The 26469-nt window shown below is 34.7% G+C and overlaps 1 protein-coding gene across 3 annotated transcripts in view; it reads right to left on the bottom strand.

Annotated features, from left to right (window-relative positions):
* Positions 1-5056: 5056 nt before the first annotated feature.
* The window catches only part of LOC123673802 (proton-coupled amino acid transporter-like protein pathetic), a 47261-nt gene continuing 25848 nt past the window's right edge, over positions 5057-26469 (bottom strand). For 2 of the 3 annotated variants that reach the window (XM_045608486.1, XM_045608485.1), the window contains exons 2-5: positions 15277-15338; positions 11062-11199; positions 8646-9458; positions 5057-6476 (exon numbers count right to left, since the gene is read on the bottom strand). In XM_045608486.1, the coding sequence (XP_045464442.1) occupies positions 6068-6476; positions 8646-9458; positions 11062-11199; positions 15277-15284 (1368 nt within the window). In that variant the 5' untranslated portion in view covers positions 15285-15338 and the 3' untranslated portion in view covers positions 5057-6067. Of the gene's footprint in view, positions 6477-8645; positions 9459-11061; positions 11200-11368; positions 11732-15276; positions 15339-26469 lie in introns of those variants that run through there. The other variant, XM_045608484.1, reaches the window with a different exon arrangement.

The raw sequence follows: 26469 nt of genomic DNA, 5'->3' as shown, positions 1-26469 counted from the left end.
GCATTTTTGGTTCTCCTGTCAGTATTCGGAATCCAAAGAAATAAATTGTCATTCAAATTAGTAAGTTGTCGTTGAAGGAATTGGCTTATTTCATAAATAAGAGTATTTGAGCAAAGATTTCGGTATTAATTGATAGACAGAAGGAACGAAGTTAATACCAGTATGTTTAAATCCTGTATCATTCCCCAGATTTTGTAAAAAGCCGTGTTTTAGAGTTGAACTTCAAGTTCGAACTTACTGGCATTAATCTCGTGCCTTCTGTATATCAACTAATAGTGAAATCGTTCCTTAAATAATCTTATTTATCAAAATAAGCCAATTTCTCCAACGACAACGTACTGATTTGAACGTCAATTCGTTTGTTTGGATTCCGAACACTGACAGAAGAACTAAAATGGCGGTGTGACGTCATCACTAATAGAGCGTATTGTCACAAAAAGTATTGAAGTTATTTTGGAGAAAATTAGTTGACTAAGAAGCAGTTTTGCAAACTTTTAGAACTGAAAACAGTTTGATCCTTTGTTTGGTATTCATGCCTCTCTCAATAATTGTCGAAAAATTCGTCTATCATTTTGGAGAATCGTACAATATCCTTGAAAGCCTATCAAATCAACTTAAAGAAAAATTGGATCTAACCTCATAAATCTCGACTGTCTTAATCTCATCGATCCATATTATTATCAGTTAATTAATTCATATATTGTATATTTGTTCAATATATTCTTACGTCCAAACGTCTCACTAAATCGATATAATAACCTTCATTCTATGCCTTCAGATACAATTTAATTAGATATAAAAAACAATAATTCATTATTAACATCAACTTGGACAAGAATAAGGAAAAAATGAATCATTTAAACAAAACAAAACATTAAGTAACACAATTCTCAATTTTTAAGACTAAAGGAAATCAGTGGCGACGCCTGCTTTCAAAAACAGGGGGGGGGAGTGCAAGAGGGGGCCGAATTTTTTTTTGGGAAAGCAAAATTATAGTTCTGATTATTTCTTAGCCATAGTATTTCGAATTTTAGGGTTTTAGGGGTTTTCTTCATTCTAGGCACATAACAGTTTTGCATCAATGATCGGGTACTGTGGATGTTTGGGACAAGATTTTCACAGCTACCATAGATGTTTCGTTGCGAAAAGTTTTCAAGAGAAACAATAAACGCAGATCAATGACTTCCGTCTCTAGGTACAAATCATCAGAAGGGTATCTAGTATTTTGCTCATAAATAATCTTCAAAAAGCGTCTCTGCACAACTTCCAGCTTCTTCAGATAATTTTCTGCGTCACCCCATGCTAGGTTTCCATATCCCAGAACAGACTCCACAAGAGCGAAATAGTTGATATAGTAGGCGCTAATTTCAACTTGGAAAATTTCTTTCGATGAGGGCAACTATGCCAACTATATTCGATTTTGAAGTACCCTTTGAAACGGTCATTGATGACTGTCTCAGTGCAATGAATGGACAAAAATCCTCCATATACTGATGGATCAAAATTAGGTATTGGGGTATATGGGCCTTCAACGAAAAATCTGTAGATCCCTGGGTGTGTATGAATAGGTAGGGTTAAGAACATTCTGGTCATTTTGAGTGTAAGAAGAGGCTTAGGCTAAACTTCACCAGTGTTGTAATGAAGAAGGAAAAATAAAGATGTTTATTATTATTACTAAAAGTCCAATTGAACTCATAGGTCCTAGGTCTTCAGAAGTTCATTGATCAGCTAAAAAATATGGAAAAAAATGTTCAGCAATTCTTTATGAGTGAATTCCATCTAATCATTTTACCCCTTTTTCAGTGTTACGATTGCAAGAAATCAGTGTTAAATTTTATAATCTGAGATATGACCTAGCCAAATTTTTTCAATTTGTAATAGTCGTAGATAGCTGTTGTTACATGGAGATCACTGAGTAGTTGTGTGGTACCATCAAATAATTATTTACCAATATGTGCTAACAATCAAATGTAATTTCATTGATTTATTCATTCTTAATTGGATCAGATAGCAATAGAACAATATATTGAACTCGGAATAACCCTTATTACGCAATGATTTGTTTATTATGATCGAAGCATTTAATTTTAGACCGATGGTAATATATCTATGTTGGACTCTATCGATTGATTGAAGTATGAAATGTGATCACCCTTCGTGATGTAATAAAGCGAGCTGTATTTGAACACCTGTTGGGTTTATTTAAGTTGAAATTTTCAAATTTTCGTAGGAGTTTGAGGATGGCCGTCATTATTAGTCGAGTATCTGTTAGATGTGACGAAAATGTTATGCGATTTACCATTTTTTCTTGAAAAATAAATATAACGACTCATTTTGAATCTCTGTTTTAGCTCATTTGCAATGAAGCAAATCGATGTTATGATATCATTATTAGTTGCATAAGATGTCCACATGTTAATAACCTAAATCATTCTGGACAGCTCTCCGTATTTTGACGTAGATGTATTAATCAGAGTCAACAACTCAAAACGACATTTAAACTTAAATGATATAGACTATAGAGTGTCCTAGCAGGACTGCTCTATAGAAGTTTATGGTTTAATATACTGCTCCACAAGAGTTAGGGATATCGTATTCAATTGTTTTGAAAAGTATGTAATCTTCGAGAAAATCGCTGTAAAGTCATTTAAAACTCAATAACAACTTGAATCGATACAATAAAAATCAGTATTTGACATTTCGTCAATCTGGTCGCCTTTTTTCTGGAGTTTGGTTCTTTGCATATGCTTCATGAATGTTCTTATTTTGAAATGGAGTCAGTTTATCAACGGCTTCGATTTGAAACGAGTTTTCTGAAAATGCAAACACGTAAATTAACAAACGCTGAGGCTAATAGGGCTATCGGAATGCTACAGGGTGGCCTAACTCAGGTTGTAGAGGAAAGTCAGCCAAAGTGTGATATCTCAACTTGGGAATAGCTTCAGGGAGACAGGTTTCGTATTGGAAAGACCAAGGCTTGATGGGTGACAAAAAACAACACCTGCTCAGTATCGTTTCATCGTTTCGGCGAGAAGAAACCCTACATCTACGTGTAGAATTCTACGGAATACTCTTCAAAATGAAGATGGGGTCCAAGTTTCTATCGAAATCATCAGACCACGTTTGAGAGAGGTGAATCTAGGTTCTAAACGTCCTTTAAGAGGAGTTCAATTAAGAAGTGACTATAAGCGTCAAAGACTGGAATGGCCAAGGCAACATATCAATTGGAATGATCATTGGCGTAGTGTCCTTTTCACTGAAGAATCCAGATATGGATGATTTTCAGATTCTTGAAGAATAAGGGTATGGACAATCCCACGCATACCCCGTAATCGTCGGTATGTCCAAGAAGTCCATCCATTCCGAGGGGGTAGTGTTATGGTATGGGCCGGGATATGTTCAATGGGCGCACAGATCTACACTTTTGTCCTTACACTATGGGGAGCATGTCATTGACAATATTGTGCCAAATTTTCACTCTGCTATTGATGAAACTTTTCAATTTCTAGACGATAACGCTAGACCGCAACGTGCAGATAAAATTCACCCCAAATACATTCCATCCCTCGGATCTGTGTCCGCCACTCTTAAATTTTTGAATAGCAACATATGGCAAGTGATACCTCATTAGTTAGGATTTTCCTTCTTTATTAATTTTTTCTATTGATTCGTTTTCGAGGTATAGGAGCTTGAAATTTGGAATTCACTTATTATTATTATTATGTATTATGATCACCTACAGGCTCACGCCTCCGTGATTAGTGTTTATACCTGTAGTTTACAGAATAAACTATATTATTATTATTGACTCAATCGATAAAAATCCTATCTGATAAAGCAACTAACTCAATAATTATGATTGTCAATGAAATAAATGTTCAAACTGTCGACCACTCATTTCCATACAAAATTACAAAGTTCTGTGACCCACAAAAAAAGTCGAGCCTCAAAGCTCTCTCCCTCTAGCTCTCTTTCTCTAGCTGCGCTGGTGTCACCTTTACACACCTCAAGTGCATCCAAATTGGTTAACTACCAGATTAATGTAATATAAACCCTTTTTGACTCATTGAGCGCTCTTTACAGCTTTCCTCGTTTCTTACTTCTACCTTTCTATATGTTTCGTGTCAATATGAACGCATTTATGTTGTTATCAGAATATCAGAGTTCAGTTGATCAACAATATGTTGTAACCATGCCAGTTATTTCTGAGTAGAATTAGAATTTTAGAAAAAAGATTGTATGATTTGATATTGGTATTCCTAAGTGACGAGGAAGCATAATTTGAATTTCCCCAATCATTTTCGAGTAAGATATTTCTTATCCTCTCTCCAAATAGCTCTCGACATTTTTGGTGGAAACGAGAATTTAATCTAATCTACAGAGTTTTAGAGAATAGAAGCACACGCCTAGCTTGAAAGCGCATCCTCCATTCACATTTCACTCATAGAAAAAAAATAAGATATTATAGCTTATATTGGTAGTAGTTTCAAGAAATAATTCTCAAACCAGATGACACTACCGTCGAACAACTCTCACGAAATTAGCTCAAAATCGCTTTTCATAATAATACATGCCGAATATTGTTTCATAATCTAATTAAATTGGTAGATCTAGTGAAATTTCGGTAGCAATGGCATCTCTCCTGGGTCTGTTCTGTTGAGTTTTCTTTCTATCTATAAAAAAATTGAGTTTCTTATGGAAGTTATTGATCAGCGTCATGGGCGCCCGCAGGGGGGGTGCATGGCCCCCCCTGAGATTTTGATTGCCTCATTTTTCAGCACAACACCCTCAATATTACTTTCTCAATCCAAAGGGCATGGAAAAGAGAAACGTAATGGAATCTCAACAATTTTCCGGTTTTCAATGACAATCATGGACGCCTTATCGTTTTTCAATAATTTTCATTTTGCCCCCCCCTGAGAAAAATTTCTGCGGGCGCCCATGACCAGCGTGTATATTTTTTTTACAAAGAAATGACCTTTTCATCAGCTTTTAAGCTCAATATAATAGTAGGAATGGAAAAGGAAGGGGGTGGTTCATTTATAAATAATAAGAATAAAAAACTCAAATATTTATTTTGTTCAGAATACTTTTATCCATCTGGTCCTTTCGTACTCCTTCGACAGCTTAAATGTTTCGTTGTTTTCTAAATGTCTACAAAATCAACTAATTTATAATAATACTTAGTAAAAATAAATAAAATCACAAGGAACCTTTTTCCTATCATTACTTTTTGGCACTTCTCTAGGACACAGTCTTGTCAAGTATAAACTGATATTTAGAATATCTATAATATTTCATCAGATTCAAGCACTTGAGGTGATAGTAAAACAATACAAAAAATATTACTTCCTTTTATGTGTGTCATTCTCAAGAAGATATTCTTAGATCGAGTTATATTTCTTGATGTCGAATGAAATGATGCCCGATCTGTTTAGTTCTGTTGAATTTCCAACTTCAGAACACAAGTTCTTGCCTAAAAATTTCATAATGTAAACATATCTGTAACAAGTAACACTGCAAGAATCTGTAGGATGATTTAGATCTACAAAATATAAAATAAATGAAGTTTATCTATTCGAAATACTTTCATGCCAAACATCAAGTTGCAGTGTCGTTTGTTCTTCCACCACCAAAATTATGGGAATCTGTCCATTCGACATTTAACAGTTGAAATGTTTCGTTTAAAAACGAATCGATCACTCGGTCTAAGAATATGTGCCTGCTATTTTGTAGTGAATTTATGGTATATAATATTATTGTTCTGCTGTTTAGAAAATCACATACAGTACTTAGCAGCCTAATCGTTATTCATAATCTGACTATGAACAAGCGTCGCTTCTAGCAGCTTTCCTTCTTTATTATTATTATTTTTTGGTAAAACGGAACAAGAAGATGTTGAAGTTCTTCGAATAATTCTTGTTTTGAATCAAATTCAATCTTTAAATTCTACCAGGTTTCAGCTGGTAGGCTGATTCCTCTACTTGGTTCTCTTCAACATTCTGAAGTTAATTTTTCATTCAAAGATTTCGCAGGTAGAATGACGCTTGGAATCTAAGGGTATGTCTCACTGAGATGAGAAAATTTCCTGGATACTAACGTACGAACCGGTAAGAAACCCGACTAAGCCGAAAATAATCAGGAATATATTTTTGTATAGCCTCCACGACCATTTTCCAAAGCCGGGTTCCTCGTACAACGTAAGCGATTCAATGATGGCCGGGAAGATCATGCCCAACATTGACAGACAGACGGCTCCAACTAAAGAAATGAAACCTGAAATGTTAGGAACTAAAATCGCTAAAGCTACAGTTAAGATGATCAGTGAAATTCTTATTGTGTATTCTGACAAATTTGGCCTGCTGGTGAACTTGGACTTGACGTTCTTCCAGATTATTTCCATTGGCACGTAAAATTGTAAACTGTAAGTGAAGAAGATCGCGAGGGCAATCATCACTTTCACCGACTGGGCCAATCTGAAAAAAAAAACGAAAGTTTCAAATTTCAGGTTATATTTTACATTTTCTGATTACTTATCGATTTAACGTAGTTTCTCTTTACTTCTCCAAGTTAGTTAACATACACTGGCGAGCAGAAAAAATGGGTCACCCGATCATTACTGTTCAAATAAACTAGCTGACAAAGAAACTGCAACACCCAAAAAGAGCTGTTTCATTTTAATTTTGTTGGTAAAACATAGATAGTATAGGAAGGAGTAAATGATTGAAATTTGAAGAAAAAAACGAAGGGTTTACAATTTTTTTTTAATAAATTTGTTAATAATGTGTTTGTCCACTGCGATTATCTATACACTCCCCAACACGTCTCGGCATTGATACAATAAGATGGTCTTTTTCTTCTTAAGGGATAATATCCCAAGCTACCTTCATGTTTTAGAGCCGCCAAAGGCCGTTGGAGTTTGTGTAAATTTCCAAGCCTTCTTATCCATGATGTCCCAAACATGCTCTATTGGCAAAAGATCGGGGGATCTGGGCAGCCATGGCAAAAGATTCACATTGGTCGCTTCGAAAAAGTTCAAACTAACTCTGGCAATATGAGGTCGGGCATTATATAGCTAAAATATTGGATTCTCGAGCCGGTTAAAGTAAGAAAGAACATATGGCTCCTCTGTTTCTAGAAGGTAACGCAGCGCTGTCCAGTTTACCTCGAATAGAGACTAAAGGTGACCTAATTGCATGTGCAAAAGCACCCCATACCATAAAGCCTACTGTCCGATGAACATGACGCTCAACATCAAACTGAGGTTCACGTCTTTCTCTCTGCCTCAGCCCATATTCAATAAGTGCCACATTTCTTGCACAATTTGAATTCATTTTATGAAATTGTTTCTTTCAGAGAGTGGAAAACAAACTTCTCAATGACCATTGTTGGACGCTACTGATAAACGATGAATTTATCGTGATGAATTATTCATAGACGGTTTCTCAAGTTTTTCAGCCCATATGTCTATTTCTTGCGCATATTTAATTTGAACACGTCTATTAGGAAAATCGTGTTAAATATTAGTGACCCTTTTTTTTCTGTTCGCCAGTAGCATATCAGTTCAGTTAGAATTAGGTAGGAATCTCGGAATATAGGTAACCCAACTATAAACTCGTATGAATTATTAAAATCTAAGGTCAAAGTTCACAAAGTTCTATTACAACGCAAAATACATGAACTCATTTGTAAGAATCTAAATATCATTCAGCAGAGCTTGAATTGAAAATTCTAATAAAATATCCTAAGCTTCATATGTAATTTCAAAACTACCGACACCAGCTTTACAAATGAGGCATCACGTATAATCGAAGGGATTTTTTTCTGATTCACCTTTCCATTGTATTTTTTTAAATTCCTGCTTGAATTTTCTAAACAAAATCTCAACACGGTCGAACATGTTGTCAAAGAAATATTAGGTTTCCTATTCGATATTCGGCTTGTAATGAAATTTCGCAAATTAAAAATATTGAAATACTACAATGTAGATTATTGCTATGCGAAAACCCCATATAAATCGGTGATTCGTTGAAAAGAAATATCTATAATTTTTAACAAACTAACCTCGACGTTCAGGATTGGAACCTACCCTTACAATTTCAAGTTTCTAGGTTTTTGTTTTCTATAGTTAATATGCTTATACGGTCGGCTGAATGGACAGAGCGAATTTTATTTGAGGATCGATTCGTCATTTTTTTAAAATTACAGTAATCGACATCAAATTTTCGGGCGATGAACACTCAAAAAGTGCGATTGCTTCGTGGGAGGGGTTTGTGGAAATAGAGTGAACTACTATGGGTCAAAATATTCCTCAGTGGGTCAAAATTTTCCCCAGTGGGTCAAAATATTCCCCAATGGGTCAAATATTCCTCAGTGGGTCAGAATATTGAACAACGAATTATAGATATTTCTGGCTACGAATTATATGGATTTGTCAATTGAATAACTTTCAGCTTATTTGGAATTGCCATTGAGAATTAACCACTTTTTCAAGATGGTACAAATATGATACGAAATCAGCATTTATATGAGTGAAATCCATTATTAAGTTACTACCGTAATGGTTGTTCATACTTCTCGCAAAAACTACGCGCGGAGAAGTAAAACTAACGAAAAAAAAAAACTAATTGAACTCAAATACTTACGCTTCATCTTTTGGAAGATTCAATGAAATACTGCTCTGAACACTTGTACCATATTTCAAAAAACCAAGGAAACCAGTAATAGAATATAACGCCACTACAAAGGCCATTCCAATATTCAAAACGCCTGGACATCCGATGAAATGATTGGGATGTTTCATGTTATTCTCTAGAGGCATCACGACACCAATACCTTCCAGAGCAAAGATGGCCGTTCCGAAGAACATGGGCAGTTGTTTGATTTCGACAAATTGGGGTGCAGTCTCGACTGAGGGAAGGTCTTGAATCAAGTAATAGTAAGTTATGGCCATACCAGTCCCGATGAATATGTTCGCCAACATAGAAAACGGGGCCAGATATTTGAGATTTCTTATGAGATTGACTGCTATCAGTAATGGCAGAAGGGCGGCCATGTACAATCTGACGTCATAGTCGGTTCCTGTGTTAGCATCGATAACATGTTTCATGTTGCTAGCAACGAAACCAATATATACGCAGCAACAGCCTAGAAGATCGACTACTAGAAAGAAATTGATCATTGACTTCGCAAACTGCGCCCATTGGTGGTATGACTTGGGCCCTGCTAGAAACGATGCGTGGGCCAGTTCTGCGAATCCAAGAGCAGGTACTCGGTTCCGTTTGTACAGTATATGTGCACTTTTGACAAGGATGTGGACGCAGTAGGTGCAAATAATACCTACGAGTAATGTACAAGCCAGACCCATGGCCAATCCGGCGTGGGCGAATGCCAGGGGCATGGATAGTATACCACTACCTAAACTTCCTTTTAGTAAATGTATGAGTGTGTCCAGATCACTGAAACAAAAAGAAAACAAACATCAATCATTTCGTGGGGATGATTTCAGCAATGTTCACAAAAAGTAGGCTAAAGAGGAATAACCAATATCGTTTGAAGGTGATAAGTCAATCAGAAACAACTACACTGCGCAAAAGAATTAACGCACATTATGGAAATCTCAAATTTATTCTACAACTGAAGGTGTTCTCAATGATAATTATTTTTATCAGAATTATGCATGCATATGTTATCCACTTTCAACGTTTTTTTTCAATACAGATGTTTTTTCCCAGCAGGAATTAAAAAAGATGAGATTATCAGATTTTGAAGGTATTGGTTCCATTCTGAAATCAGTTGTTCTCGATCAATTCTAGTGATCAATGGTTTTTCTTTCATTTGATTTTCTATACTCGATCGCTATGCAACGCGGAACACGCAATTTGACCCAAGAGGAATGTGCCCAAGCAAGGTTAGGAGTTTCCCATACAAGTGTATCCAGAATGTTGCAGCGATTCAGGGAGACAGGTATGAATGACCGAAGACCAGGACAGGGTAGACCACGGGTAACAACTGCCATTCAAGAACGTTACTGGAGAGTTTCTTCGTTGAGACAACGGTTTGCAAGTGCTCGCCTCCTTCAAAATCAGCTTGAGCAAACTCATGGGGTGCAAATTAGCACTCAGACAATAAGAAATTGCCTCAGAGAATATGATTCAAGGCCTCGTGTCGCTGCAAGAGGCCCAGCTCTTACCTCAGCCCATCGAAGGGCGCGTTTGGATTTTGCGAGAGAGCATGTCCATTGAGAAGAGGCTGATTGGGAAAGAGTTCTCTTCACAGATGAGTCTAGATTCTGCCTCTACCATTGTAATCGACGTTCCCTTGTATACAGACGTCCACTCTTTCCCAATCAGCCTCTTCCCAATGGATATGCTCTCTCGCAAAATCCAAACGCGCCCTTCGGTGGGCTGGGGTAAGAGCTGGGCCTCTTGTCGCGACACGAGGCCTTAAATCATATTGTCTGAGGCGATTTCTCATTGTCTGAGTGCTAATTTGAACCCCATGAGTTTGCTCAAGCTGATTTTGAAGGAGGCGAGCGGTTGCAAACCGTTGTCTCAACGAAGAAACTCTCAAGTAACGTTCTTGAATGGCAGTTGTTACCCGTGGTCTACCCTGTCCTGGTCTTCGGACATTCATACCTGTCTCCCTGAATCGCTGCAACATTCTGGACACACTTGTATGGGAAACTCCAAACTTTTCTGCAATTCTTGTGTATGTCCACTCTTCTTCTCGAAAAACTACCGATTGGGCACATTCCTCTTGGGTCAAATTGCGCGTTTCGCGTTGCATAGCGATCGAGTGTAGAAAATCAAATGAAAGAAAAACTATTGATCACTAGAATTGATCGAGAACAACTGATTTCAGAATGGAGCCAATACATTCAAAATCTGATAATCTCATCTTTTTTTATTCCTGCTGGGAAAAAACATTTGTATTGAAGAAAAACGTTGAAAGTGGATAACATATGCATACATAATTCTGATAAAAATAATTATCATTGAGAACACCTCAGTTCTTAATGAAATAATTTTAGTAAGAAATGGCTAGTAAACTCATACTTACGAAGTTGGATGTTTCAAATCCCTGTGATCTGCTGGATTATAAGTCCCCAATTCTTCATCTCTTTTGTTACCATCCACCAAAGGTACTGTGGACCCATTACCAACTTGTACCGGTACCTCATTCTTTTCACTCTTATAACTGCAATTATAATCATACTTGGATTACGAACTGAGTTGTTAAAAACTTCACATTTGAAGGTAGTATGCGAAGAATTCTATACAAATATGTTGTGTGAACGTTTCTTAGTAGGTGACATAGATGTTGGATGTTCGAAATGAGAATGTATGGTATCAGAAATCACCACTACCTGAAGTAAGAGACTTTCACGACCTGAATATGCGCCCAAGAGAGATACAATTCGAATATCGAGTGCATTACAGATGATTTCAAAAGAAAAAATATCTTCACGAAAGGTGTAGGTTCAGACCATGACAAGAAAAGCAGAACTGTCAGTTTTTCCATAGAATTATCTGAATGGAATTCGAACAATCATAAAAGAATGAGGCGAGAAGAAAAAGTTTTCTCATTTAGTTCACTATGGCGATTATGTCAAAAAATCAAAGTAAAGTTTTGAGTGTGTACCTACTTATGAAAGGAGTATTATTGAATCAAGTGTTTGAAATCTGGATAGAAATACATTTCCATTTTTCTCAAATTATCATAAAAAAATCAAATTATGTAGTATACTCTTACATTCTAAAATATATCACCCAACAAGATTCCATCCAGGAGTAAAATTTGACAGAAAAAGTTTCATGAAAAAAATAGATTATTACAGATATTATTCTATACACCTTTATTATGAAGTGAGAAGTATTCTCAGGATTGATGTGTAAAACGTAGAGCCATTTAGATAGGAAAGATGTCATCCACTGAGGAGTTGGTATATTCAGTGCTCCTTTTGTCTAAACACATAATAAATTGACCTCGAGGCATATGTAAACTTAAAAGTTATACGTACCAGATGTCTCTACTTCTTCAGGAATAAAACGCTTATTTTAAAAGCAATTTCACCTGATGGAATGTTTCTTAGAACAAAGCGATATAAATGTTGAGCTCAACGAATGCCAATGGTTTACGACTTATAGCCATTATTGTTTTATGTCGAGATAAATTTGCTGTTTAGAAAACAGGGTAGGCTCAGTTTTAATTGAAAATATGTATTCGCAATAAAATCAGCTAGGGAAAAACTGTTGAATTGAAAAATTACATAGATGAAATTGTTGATCATAATTTTTTTAATCAAGGAAAAAAACTTATTTACAAATGATTTTTTTATCACAAATTGAAATCATTAGCCCGTACCTGTTTGATACAATTGATTAATTTGATCCTTTTCCTGTGGACATCAATAACAATCTATAAATGTTATCGATAAAAGAAGAAAATAAATTTCTTGGACCTCATATGACAAAGAAAAATTATGAAATGGTATGCACTTGAAGAAGTTCTTCAGTGCTCTCTACATTCCTTCAAATATTGGAAATGAATCAAAATTTTTCTGCGTTGAAACGAAGTGAAGCTCGAACCATAAACAAAATTTATATATTTTATTTGTTCAACAAATGAAATGCAATTCATATATAAGAATCTATGAGCTATGCTCCTGAATTGAAAAATGTACCTACAAATGAAAACATCGGCAATTTGGAATCTATCAATGGGTTTCATTTAAGTAGGTTAGGTTACATTTGAATTCGAATTAGACATTTGAATAGCACCTCAGAGTAATAAACACAGATGGAGGTAGCATTTGTCATTTTCAGTGAGCAAATTTTGTCCCCAACTTGAATTATCAAATTTGACATAAAGCGCGTGGAGATGGAAACATATCAGTGATACGATATTTCACTAAATTCGGGAGTTTCTTCACAAATAAAGTACTTCTTATGTCCCATAATGAATCAATGTTTCCTATTAACTCAAAATATATTGAAATACATAAGTACTTTAATAAATCATAAATTCAGACAACAAACTTCAAGCGCGCCAAACGACGTGAAACAACAGATGACACTTGGAGAGCAAAAGTTACCAAACCTTGCATTTCAGCAAGTAGATACAGAAAATAATAAATGTTCTGCTTATTATAAATTCGACAATTAGGAAAAATATTGGATTACAAATATTGAAATTTGCATATTTAATCGTGAATCACTCAAATTAATATATTTCATTATTCAATATAATATAATATAATATATATTCACAACGATATAGTAAAATTGTTGATATAAAAATATATCACAATCCGACAACGTAATCTAACCATGTTGGGGACATGTAAAAATTGCGTATACTCCCTCTATCTATGTTAATTACTATATGAATAGCACGTATGAAAATTTTGATAGATAAAACAGCCAAAAAAAAAAGAAAATTGATAAGAGTTATTTATTTTACCACACAGAATAACCAAATCTGTGAGTTTTGAATTCAGGGTAATTAATGAATGAGTTCTGAAAAGTTCAGAACTCTTTTATGTGTTCAATTTGTTTTATCAATTTCAGCCTTTGAAATAGAGGTACATATATCTTATTTCCTAGGGAGATTAATTTAAATTTAAGATATGATAAATTGTAAATTGCCAAATCTCGGAAATAACTTTTTCTCAAAACTTTCTGAATTGCAATTATCAGAGAAAAGGGCCGATGAAAAGAACCTTGGAACATTTTTGTAGTTCATGCTTGAAACTTCATTTCTTACGCAGAAAAATAGATTGGGTTTGAGGTAGTGGTGATGGTATGGGTATGAAAATAATGAAACGTTTGCACAAGTAAATGTAATGTGATAAAAATAAATTAAAAAAAAATTTACGGTCAGCTACGGAAATTACAACTCAGTAGAGTGATAATTCTGAACAAAAAATATTTTTCCAAATTGAATAAGGATAAAATATGATTGTACCGTTGATCGTCCTCTTTCAAATCGGCAGCCTCTCATTTGACAACCACTCGCAACAGGTTGCGGTAGCAGCAGTTTGTAGCAGCTCCGGTTTTGCCAAGAATCTTACAAAACTGACAAAATATAATCATAATAACAGTTTTAAAGGAACCATGTATAAATGCTAGACTCCGATCAACGCCATTAGGCATTCCTAACTCGAGGTCAGCTCAGGAACTAAGTTAATCAAAGCAAGAGCACTATAGAGTGATGATCATTTCAATATACGGATTGACAACAAAAAGACATATAATTTACATTAAGAATTAACATGTGAATGAGAAAATATTTATGATGAACATGATACATGCAATTCAGAGTTATTGTATCTATTGTTCTAAATACTTAACGGTATTTCTGGATAATTTATTCTTTCGATTTTTCATCAATGAGTTACATAGATTTCTTTCTGAAACATTTCTTGACAATACTGGGCTAAGAGTAACTAGGAAAATTATACAATTTCGCATTTACACAATGTTGCACTATTTCCAACAATTTTAGATTTTGAAGAAAGTGTAATTTCAAAATTTTTCATTTGATACAAATTATTCATTCATTCAAATAATTTAAATACAAATATTTCGAAAAATCCATATGTTCCATTTCAGTTGTCTGAAACAAAAAATTATTTATTGCGGAAAAGACAATTACAAATCAATTATGTAGTCCTTGATGTTCGTTTGTCTTCTGAATAGAAGACGTTACTCCTTGATGGTTTTGGAGTAGAGAGAGCGGAAAGAAAAATATTCTATTTTGACAGAAAGCTCGATTCTTGTCGGATGTAGTCGACAGAATATTCAGAATTGAATTCAAAAGGGACTATAAGAATAATATTCATTTAATGATCATTATCATGATGACAAGACAAGTGTTAGGAGGGTTTTGAGCATAACTAGATAAAAGGTAGGGGAATAATGGAAAAAAATTGATATGGAAAATCAAATAACAAAAGGGGTTGATATCAAATGTTTGTTATAAATGGGACAGATTTTCTCGCTCTACTATGGCCGGAGGAAGATACCTCAACGTTTCCTATTCATTTCCTATAAAAAAACAGTTTTGTAATAAAAATATTCAAATGATAGCTACAACGTATATTGATTTTTCACCACAGACGCGTGCCTGCAAATCTACATGGTTCTATATCAGTCCAATCACCAGTACTAAGAAAAAATTTAATCTTTAACAACGATTTTTATACCTTCTCAAAGAAGCTATGCGATGTCTGTGAATGATAGTATTGCTATTATTGGAATTCTCATTACTTACTTATTCATAACGACAGTGTTGACACCACCCTTTTTCTTGTCAACTTGTACTATCAATTGGGGCTGGAAAGAAGAAAATAATAATTAATTTCTTCTCAAACATAGTCTAAATTTTTATAGTTTGAGACTAATAATTGTTAAGACATAAAAACTTTCACTTCAAACATTAAAGAACTAGCTGCTCGCCCTAGCTTCGCACTTTCAGTCAGGCAACCCAAAATATATCCTTCGAAGTGTCAAATTATACTCAGAGGTAAAAGAAAAGCCTTATTTTTCATTTCCGTACGATTTTTTCGAAACTATTCAGTTGTACAAACCTTCTCATGGCAGTAATAAACACAACAACAAAAAATTTTCTCAATTTGGTGCAGTCTTTTGAACTTGATGCCCTTACATAATATACATATATAGATCCTATTTTATATACACGGTGGTTTCACGCGATAGTCTATTATATTAGACGTTCATGGAAAATTAATCATAATTTTGTGCTAGGGGTTTGCTAAAGTGATCTTTCTCCCTAAAATATTTTCAGATTTTCACAACTTCCGGTTATACTGGACACATACTACTACTTCCTTATTTCAAATGGCACACCCTGTATATTATTGCATCATTAGATAACTTTTTTGATGCCGATTTCAGCAATATGCCAAACTCAACGGTTCATAAGTTAATGGGATTCTTTTAAATTTTAGATTCTGCAAGTATGTAGTATTATAAGACTGTTTGAGATTTAGACCAAAAATGTATAGGGTGTTTATCCGAAAATCTTGAACTTGGGCAACTCAAATTAATCAAATCTCAAGATTTTCAAATTAGAACCAATATTTTTTATTATTTCAATCTATTCTAAGTATAAGAGAGGGGGCTAACTAAAATGAATATTTTGAGAGTTAGTGGGGCAGTTCTAACTGTATGGAGTACCTAGTCTGTGACTTAAAATTCGATTTTTTAATAACTAAATTTGGCATTTCATGATTTCTTATTTGATTGTTCGATTGGTTGTTGAGAATCGATTGACCATTGAGTAGTGAGTCTAAATTTTTGTTGTTTCAAAAATTGACTCAGCTCCATCAACAACAACTGTTGAAAAATGCTCCATGAAAAGAAATTAGGGTCTATCAAAGAAGTGATTGCAGAGGTTGAAGTCTATTTCGAAATAAAAAATGAATCTTACTACAGAAAAAGCTAGAGGAGCTCACTCTCGAAGGAAACTATGATTTAGAAAAAAGTAGCATTCTCAAGAAAAAATGTGTTTTTTTTGGTTAGGCCCAAGACTTATCTGGTAACGTGTTACTGAAGGACAACAGATTCGTATATTTACATGGAAAAAGATGAGCAAGATTAAATACTAAATCAGGTCAGAATTTGTATTTACAAATAATAAAACCTGGGAGTCCTTCAAAAAAACCTTTTCCTTTTTAAGGCTTTCATCTGTTGAGTTGATGAATAAATTTTGTTGTGATAATATAAATAAATACAATTAACTATGGTAATTTTTATTCATGAAGGTTCAATTTTTGAATCAATAATATCGTTATTTCAGTAATGGAATATTTTCAGGAATAGAAGGCACATTTTTCTAATCGGTGTTTTTAATTTATGATATAGAAACGAATAATTGAAGTTTTGTTCTTTGTAATACCTTTATTTAGTAATAAAGAGAATATTATAATTGCAATATACTCATCCCAATAATAATTGAACTCTTCATTAGTATTCATCCTATAATTCGAATTTTTCGAAAAAACTGATCGAGAAGATTTAAATCCTTCTAAATACCATTTTCGAATTTCCGATCATCATTTCTGATTTGGATGGTTTGAGTAAGTACCGTAAATGTTTTCACAGACAACTTCGAGTGGGAAAACATATCCTACGTTAATTATAGCTCGAATCTGCCATCTCCCACGATGAATTCTAGAGAATGATCGCATTTGACGAGCAGAATATTAGCCATAAACCTCAGGTTAATATTATATCAATCCATTGAATATTATATGAGTTCTCGAAAAACACTCTCGGAAAATATATCTTGAAATTCTATGCTCGAATTTAATGCTCAATAAATCCCTAGTGACGTGATAAGCATAATAGTGAAATAGGACGTCGACTTGATTGATTGGACCTATTGACGATATTGACCATTTTGGGATATAGCAAAATGAATTCCGTTATAAAGAATATTGATGCATTTTATGGGGAAAAAATAGTTAAGTCGTAGAAGGAATTATCGAGAAAAGGCTCAGAGAAGGTCTAACAAATATGTTATTGAATGGACAAGCCTAATTTAACAACTAAAAAGAAAGAAAGAACAATATCACCATATTGTTCACATTGGAATTATAATAAAAGTATTCGTTAGGTTGATTTTCCTTGTATATTTCAGATGTTATTATGCCTATATATAACGGGTGTTTTTTTTCGAAGTATATAACTTTAAGTTGGCATTACTGTTCAAGATGGCGACCGATTTAACAGCTGTCGAGTGATTTATTCTCAGTTTGGTTTGGCAATTCATCATGAATAGATTCACGCCTGAACAACGCTTGCAAATAGTGCAATTTTATTTCAAAAATAATGGTTCTGTGCGGAATACGTATCGCGCACTACGTCCATTAGCGATGAAGCGCACTTCTGGTGGAATGGCTACGTCAACAAAAAAAACTGCCTCATTTGGAGTGAAACTAATCCTCAAGTGTATGTCGAAACACCGTTACATCCAGAAAAACTCACTGTTTGGTGCGCTTTATGGGCTGGTGGAATCATTGGTCCGTACTTCTTCAAAAACGATGATGGCCAGAACGTTACAGTCAATGGTGATCGGTATTCAGCCATGATTACTAACTTTTTCATTCCTGAATTGAACAACCATGATGTCCAGGAGCTGTGGTTCCAACAAGACGGCGCCACATCACACAGCTCGTGCCACAATCGATTTATTGAAAGACACGTTTGGTGACCGCCTAATTTCACGTTTTGGACCTGTGAATTGGCCTCCAAGATCTTGTGATTTAACACCGCTAGACTACTTTCTGTGGGGCTATGTGAAGTCATTGGTCTATGCGGATAAGCCACAAACCCTTGGCCATTTGGAAGATAACATTCGCCGTGTTTTTGCCGATATACGGCCACAAATGTTGGAAAAAGTCATCGAAAATTGGATGTCCAGATTGGACTACATCCGAGCTAGCCGTGGCGGTCATATGCCAGAAATCATATTTAAAATGTAATGCCACAAGATTATCTTGCGGATGAATAAAATTCATGTTAATCGAATAATCCATCGTTGTTTTATTGCAATTAAAAGTTCTATAGCCAAAAAAACACCCTTCATTCGTATAAAACGAATTCGGCCACAAACTAATAATCAAAAATTCCTTTTTTGGACTTCGATCTGTCAATATTCATTTGTATAAATGATACGAAGAATAATAGTGATGATAATGATGAGTCAAATAAAAATTGTGATACGAATCGATGACCGTATAACTTCACTTGTTCTTTTTTGATGATTGACCGTATTAAGGAACTATTTTTGGGATATTGCACCTTTCACTCGTTGAAAATCACCAATAGGATACATTGGTACAGGATACAACGTACGATGTATTAATTCAGGTCAGCGATCGAATGAAATATCGCATAGGAGTAAATATTATAAACAATAACACGATAATGTGCCAAAATTTTCAGGCAACATGCCTTTGAAATAGGCGGAAATAGTATATCAACTGGCGTTAAAAAGACATACGATCAACAAGCTGAATTATTTTCAAAACAATCAATAAATTGAAATCTAAAGTGGTCATGAATTATTTTTTAGAATCGTAGTTCTAGTTTTTAGAGTTCAACGATGACGAAATGAGCACCGAAGACACCCAAAAGAGGCTGTCACCGACGAAAACATTTAAAAAATTCACAAAATAATTTTGAATGACCGTAAAGTGGAGTTGATCGAGATAACAGACATTGTTAAGATATCATCTGAACGTGTGCATTATATCATTCACGAATATTTGTACATGAGAAAGCTGTGTGCAAAATGGGTACCTCGCGAGCTCACAATCGATCAAAAGCAACAACGTGCTATTGATTCTGAGCAGTGTTTGAAGCTGTTTAAGTGGAAAAAACCTGAATTTTTGCGACGATATGTGACAGTGGATGGAACATGGCTCCATCATTTTAACCTGGAGTCCAACCGACAGTCAGCTGAGTGGACTGACACGAATCCAAAGCGAGGAAAAACACAACAGTCAGCTGGCAAGGTTATGGCATCAGTATTCTGGGATGCGCAAGGTATAATATTCGTTTATTTCCACCAAAAGGGCCAGACCATCAACAACGATTATTATATAGCGTTCTAGGATGGTTTAAAGCATGAAATCGGTAAAAAACGGCCACATTTGAAGAAAAAAAAGGTGCTGTTTCATCAAGACAATGCGCCGTGTCACAAATCAATGGAAACAATGGGAAAATTGCATGAATTGGGTTTCGAATTGCTTCTGCATCCACCGTATTCGCCAGATCTAGCTCTCAGCGACTTTTTCCTGTTATCAGACTTCAAAAAAATGCTCGCTGAAAAAAAATTAGCGCCAATGAAGAAGTAATCGCTGAAACTGTGGCCTATTTTGAAGCGAAAGACAAATCGTACTACAAAAAAGGTTTCGAAAAGTAGCAAGATCGCTCTAATCGCTGTATCGCTCTCGAAGGTACTTATGTTAATAATGAAATCGAATTTTGCCAAAAAAATTTGTTTTACTATGGTTTACCGGGGACTTTTCAATTGTCCTGTTACACTAAGATACCTATGCAATAATAATGAAATTATATGAAATTTGACTATGATTGAAGCTCTGCAGTTTTTTTCTTTGACCAACATATAGCAAATTCTTCAATTCTGTATGCGAAATTTCAGAAGGCGTTTCTAATTTCAAGAGTCCTAAGAATTCAATAAATCGTCGATTAGACTTTTTGAGACAGGTCAATGTTCAAGTCTGTTCCAATTATTATTGACAATCAACAATAAGCTTAAAAGAACAAACGTGACAATAGTATGTTGTATCGACTGGTTATTAAACCTTGATTCGCATAAGAAAATAAATAAATTGTAAAGCGGAGTCCAATATCCACCAGCTGATTTTATTGAAGAACAGTTGCTTAAATGGTCGCATTTCTGAGCAATATACCTACTACAGATGTATGACTGGGCAAAATGATTTTGAATCCATTAATTTCCATACATATTGTAATGTACAGGAAATCTAAGGTTGCTAACATTTGAAATCAAGTCCCTTACTTGCTTGAAAATTTGCATGATAATTTCAAGGATTTTTCGAACATAAATTATACAAGTAACGGCGCCTACACAAAAATATCGTATTTCACTGTCTATGCGTAAAAAATAGATTCGCGTTTATTATTTCAGCAGTTGGAAATGATGAATGTGAATCAATTTTTTTCAGAATCGGGAAAATATTCTTGAAGTTGTGGTCAGAAACAAGTGATACCGTAGTTCCTGGTACATGAGTCCAATAACTGAAAAATAAAGTTTGTTTCTCTGGGAATTCACGTTTAGTATTTCCAACACTTGAAATAATAAACGTGAATCTGATTTTTACACACTTTGAAAGCAAAAAAAATTATATTTTTGAGTAAGTTCTGCTTTAGACCGTTTAATTCTTGTTTGAAAAAATCCTTGAAATTATCATGCAAATATTCAAGCAAGTAATGAACTTGAGTTCAAATAAAAAAGAGAACCGATAAAGTTGAGATTCTGTGTTTTTATATAAAATAAGAATTTCACTCCATGTGCAAAATTTGGAGCTGATCACAATATCAAAATCATAAAAAATTCAAGGATATTGGGATAGTTATTTCTCTATTTCAGTATGTGTTCATCACAGAGCTAAAAACAGTGCTGTAATGAACTCATTACAGCACAATTTTCAATTATATTTTCCGTTTTGTGATTGTCTACACTGACGATCCTATCAAATTTCAACACACGTCAATTGTCAAAATTATTTAATTTGAATATGGTGAGATGATTTGCAACATCATTCGCAATTTCTCTTAATTCTGGTGGAGTTAAATCGATTTCGTCAATTCACGAATTGAATACGTAATTGATCATTATTTCAAAATTCGAAACGTAGGATTCAAATTCACATTCATTAATCTGTCAATTTTCATAATGGTCACAACAACTGCCAAGATACAAAAAAAAAGGGACTAGGATGTATAATCTGAATTTTTCATTGAATTTCGACAATATTTCACAAAACTAGACTGAATTAGAGAAAATAAGAAAATATCGTCTAATACTCGTTGCAGAAGGCCATTCCAACACTCATGCGTGTTGGACTATGAGCCCATTCTGCAACTTGTTTTAAATGATACTATTAAAATACAAGTAAAGAAGGCTTGATCTTCCTCCACGAGTTCAAAATTGTTAGAGTTTTAGAATGAGCCTTCTGTACGAGTATTTACATAATTGTTTCTAAGTCACTGAAATTTTATTGATATTAATGGAATATTTTCATAGATATCTTTCGCTGATTTTTAAATTGGAAAATGTTGGTTTGCAGAACGGTTTTCTGTTTAATACATTCGACAGATAATAGATAAATACGCTGAAGGGGAGTTCAGAGTACCAACAAAAATATTGAAATATAATCATGAAACTGTGAATCTGAGATATCCTCACAATTTTATTCTAAGAGATATGGCAGATTGATTTGCCACTGAATTAGAGAAAAGAAATACCCAGTACTTCTATGGTAAATGAACAGATTCTCTTCAGATTTGCACATTTCAAGTTCCGTGCAAAATTAAAAAAAAAAAATTGAAAATTCAAGCATTATATCGATGAAAAATTGAGAAGAAAGCCCTGACGTGAAGTTGAGAGATTTTAAAGCTCGTTCCTTCATGCATCAACGGCGCCCTTGGAGACCACAGAAGTCTCTATGAGTGTATATGAGATGTGATTAATAAATCATAGAAGTTAATAATAACATTTAAAAAATAGTATATTATTCAACGAGTGGTAATGTAGGTCATAACTCACGCAGATGAAGTTTGCAGCATGAGCCGCAGGCGAGTGCTGTAATTCGTCAAGTGAGTTATGACCATTACTGCAAGTTGAATACTATACTTTATCTACGACTATATCAATAAATACAAAGAAAAAATACAGACTAAGAATAAAGACAGAAGGAACGGGAAATAAACATATGTGCTCGATCCCGAGTACAAGAGAGATGGAAATTTAGTGTCACCAATCACAATCGAACTAGCTTCGGCTAGCTCGAATCCAGTACAGAGTACAGACATAGAACTTTATTGAAAAACCTTAATAGTTGCATATGAAAATGCATTAAAATATACCAAAAAACATTCCCTGTAAACGATGACTTAATGATCTTACTGCTACACCAATCTTGAAAAATTATTCAAACTCCTTTATATTTTTTTCGGGCAAGTAATTCTGTATGATAACATTAGCTGTTCGTCTTTTGGAAATGTTTATCTATATAATATTACATCTTCACTATCTGAATTAATCGTTTTCAGCAAAACATTCACAATAATTAGATATCAACTCAATTTGAAAACGTCGAAATTATTAAAGTGACATTTTCTTGGACATTCCTCCCCTCAATAACAATAATGAAATGTTCCCTTTCGGCCAATCGAATAAAAGCAAGGAAGTATAGAAGCACAGATCCATATTTTCCAATTTATTATAGTGAGTTATAGTAGTGAGTTATTATAACTCACGCTATTTGTCAATAGATACTATTAATTGCTCAAAAGCAGTTGAATAATGAATATATAATTCAATAGGAGTTGATAAAAACGTTAAAAGCACTGACGTGAAGTTGACGGTTGTACGACTGAATATCAAAATAGAAATCTATTAAGATTAGTACTCAATTAAGATTAAGCATTTCCCACTTCGTATTCTGATAGACGCCAACGTTACAAGAGCAGAATCTTCAGTGGCTCAACAATTCGCAACTAATGCAAAAACTAGTCACGACCCACACAAGTAGAAGACTGGTTCAGATAAATCAACAATGGACGGTCACGACTCACGACTGAGAAGTATGTTCACTGCATAAAACGTTTCGTAAGCGGACTTATACACATCGTCAGAGTCGCAGCTGTTCCCAAAACCGGTACTGTCTAGATTTAGTCGATGTGATCAGGTAGTAAAAGCCAAGCCGACACTGTCTACTAGTTTTTGTAATATATGGGCCGGCCAGAAAGAACCGGACTGTTATTATTGCCCCAAGAGTCAATCGATTTGATCCAAATGTTTAAATACAGCACTGTCCTTGGTTTTGGTTAGGACGTTGAATGAAATTTAAACTCGATAAAACGGAGACGAAGTAAAATCGGCCGATAAGCAGTTTTTGGTAGTTGGGCCAATTTATGAAGCCACACGCGACTTTTTGAGCAAACTAGAACTGGAAATGAATTAATTTCTAGATTCCAGGACCGTTTCCCAATTTGTATTCAATAAAAGTGATTCAATGTCGAAATTATTATTTAATTTATCGTCATTTGTTCAGTCGAGGCACTCTTCGATTGTTTTCAATTTCGTTGGTAATATTATATTAAGCTCATCTTGATACTATTTCAACTGGGTTCAATTTTGTGTTGCAATTGTATAATTTTTTATTGAGTTATATGACCTTACAATTTTTATTCTAGGCTGCGATGTGATTTGAATGAATTTACAACAGAAAATGCGATTCTCTAGATATTAAGAAAAAAATTCACCTTGCTATATAAAGGGTGTTTTTTTAGAGCTATAGAAATTTAAATTGCAATAAAACAACGATGGATTATGCGATTGACAAGAATTTTATTTATCCGCAAGATAATCTTGTGGCATTACATTTTAAATATGATTTCTGGCAAATGACCACCAAAGCTGGCTCGGATGTAGTCCAATTTTCGATTTTGTGGCCGTATATCGGCAATAACACGTCGAATGTTGTCTTCCAAATGGTCAAGGGTTTGTGGCTTATCCGCATAGACCAATGACTTTACATAGCCCCACAGGAAGTAGTCTAGTGGTGTTAAATCACAAGATCTTGGAGGCCAATTCACAGGTTCAAAACGTGAAATTAGGCGGTCACCAAACGTGTCTTTCAATAAATCGATTGTGGCACGAGCTGTGTGACATTTTGCGCCGTCTTGTTGGAACCACAGCTCCTGGACATCATGGTTGTTCAATTCAGGAATGAAAAAGTTAGTAATCATGGCTCTTTACCGATCACCATTGACTGTAACGTTCTGGACATCATCGTTTTTGAAGAAGTACGGACCAATGATTCCACCAGCCCATAAAGCGCACCAGTCAGTTTTTCTGGATGTAACAGTGTTTCGACATACACTTGACGATTAGCTTCACTCCAAATGCGGCAGTTTTGTTTGTTGACGTAGCCATTCAACCAGAAGTGCGCTTCATTGCTAAACAAAATAAAATGGACGTAGTGCGCGATACGTATTCCGCACAGAACCATTATTTTCGAAATGAAATTGCACTATTTACAAGCGTTGTTCAAACGTGAGTGTATTCATGATAAATTGCCAAACCGAACTGAGAATGAATCACTTGACAGTTGTTAAATCGGTCGCCATCTTGAACAGTAATGCCAACTTAAAGTTATATACCTCGAAAAAAAACACCCTTTATATTGCAATTCTCAAATTGTCTAACATAATAATTCATGTAATCCAACAGAATCCCAGACTTTTTCATTATTTTTCTTCAGAAATTCTGTTTAGAAATGAATTCCAGAAATCATTAACAAAATATTCTTGCAAATTTCCGCGACAGTCTCATCATTGGATGGAATTTTTCTGCCAAATCTTTATTGATTAGATTTCAAAAGTTATGTCTTCTAATGAAGTTTATCGGTAAAAGGAGTTTTGAAAGAATTTTGCTATGAAGTATATCTAGCTAGCAATATTCGAGTTATTTTGGTCTATCAACAAAGAAATATTTTTCGTAGAACGAACTGATTTGTTTGGAATTCTAGCGGTTATTCCCACTAAAGGTAGAGAAATGTTTAGGTGCCAGAAGTTGAGATTGAGATTTAATTAAAGGGGTCCATGATGTCCCCATCGTAGCTATTCTTGACAAAGCGTGATCTACAGCTCACCTTCCAGTTCCAGAGTTCTAATGAACTCCAGTATCTGGGAAAGCTTCAAGGGGGCAAATTCCTTACTTCTACAAGTTTCTTGTCAGAACAGATTTTGAGTTGACAAGTGATGACGAGGCATTCCATCACCAGGTGATCTGGAGTTTCCTTCTCCTCTCCACAGAATCTGCACTCGTCATATTCTGACAGACCCATTCTCACGAAGTGTTTCCTAAGGTGATAGTGCCCTGTGAGGAATCCTTTGAGGAGGTGTAGCATACTCTTACTAAGATCCAGATACATCTTGAATCTCGAGGTGTCAAGGTTTCTAAAAAACTTTTCGGAATTATCCAACCCTGGAAGATTCCGCCAGAGTGTTTCTCTTTCAGTTTTTTCCTTCCCCTGAAACTCTTTCTTGTATTTATATTTGACTATAACACACAAAGGTTCCGGTTCAATGAAAGGAGTTTGTGTTTCTTTTCTGACAAGTATATTTGCCTCTTCATTCCCTTTTATTCCCGAGTACCAGAAGCAACAAGTCCAGACATTGTGTTCAATTTTTTTTTATGGCATATCACACCGCATAAAGTTTTGAATGAATCGAGTATCTTGAAGCAAAAATCTATATGTCAAAAACTACTGCCTTCATATCCTTGGTTTTCTCATTTTCATTTTTCCAAATCAGTACGTATGTAGGGATCATCATATTCATCATTTGCTTGAGTCGAGAAAGGTGCTTCGTAACGCTCTCAATTAAGTATAAATGGCCTATTTGAAAATGTAATCAGCGGCTCTATAATTAGGAGTAATTTAATGAAAGTGTCACAATTACCTCCGACACAGGTTGAAATTAAAATTCAGTCAAACATCCTTAAAACTGAATTTATAATTAATTTATTTATAACAGTCGAATTTGAAAAAATCGCAGAAATTCAGGATTTTAGAGATTTTAGAGATGGAAGGGCTCCTATTTCACGATCATATTAACTTCAAAAGTTTGAATGATATACAATTAGCATTAAGAGAACTCT

The sequence above is a fragment of the Harmonia axyridis genome, chromosome 2 (genome assembly GCF_914767665.1).
Source record: "Harmonia axyridis chromosome 2, icHarAxyr1.1, whole genome shotgun sequence".
NCBI lineage: Eukaryota > Metazoa > Arthropoda > Insecta > Coleoptera > Coccinellidae > Harmonia > Harmonia axyridis.
The sequence above is the reverse complement of the archived record's forward strand: the minus strand, read 5'-3'. Positions and strand labels throughout refer to the sequence as shown.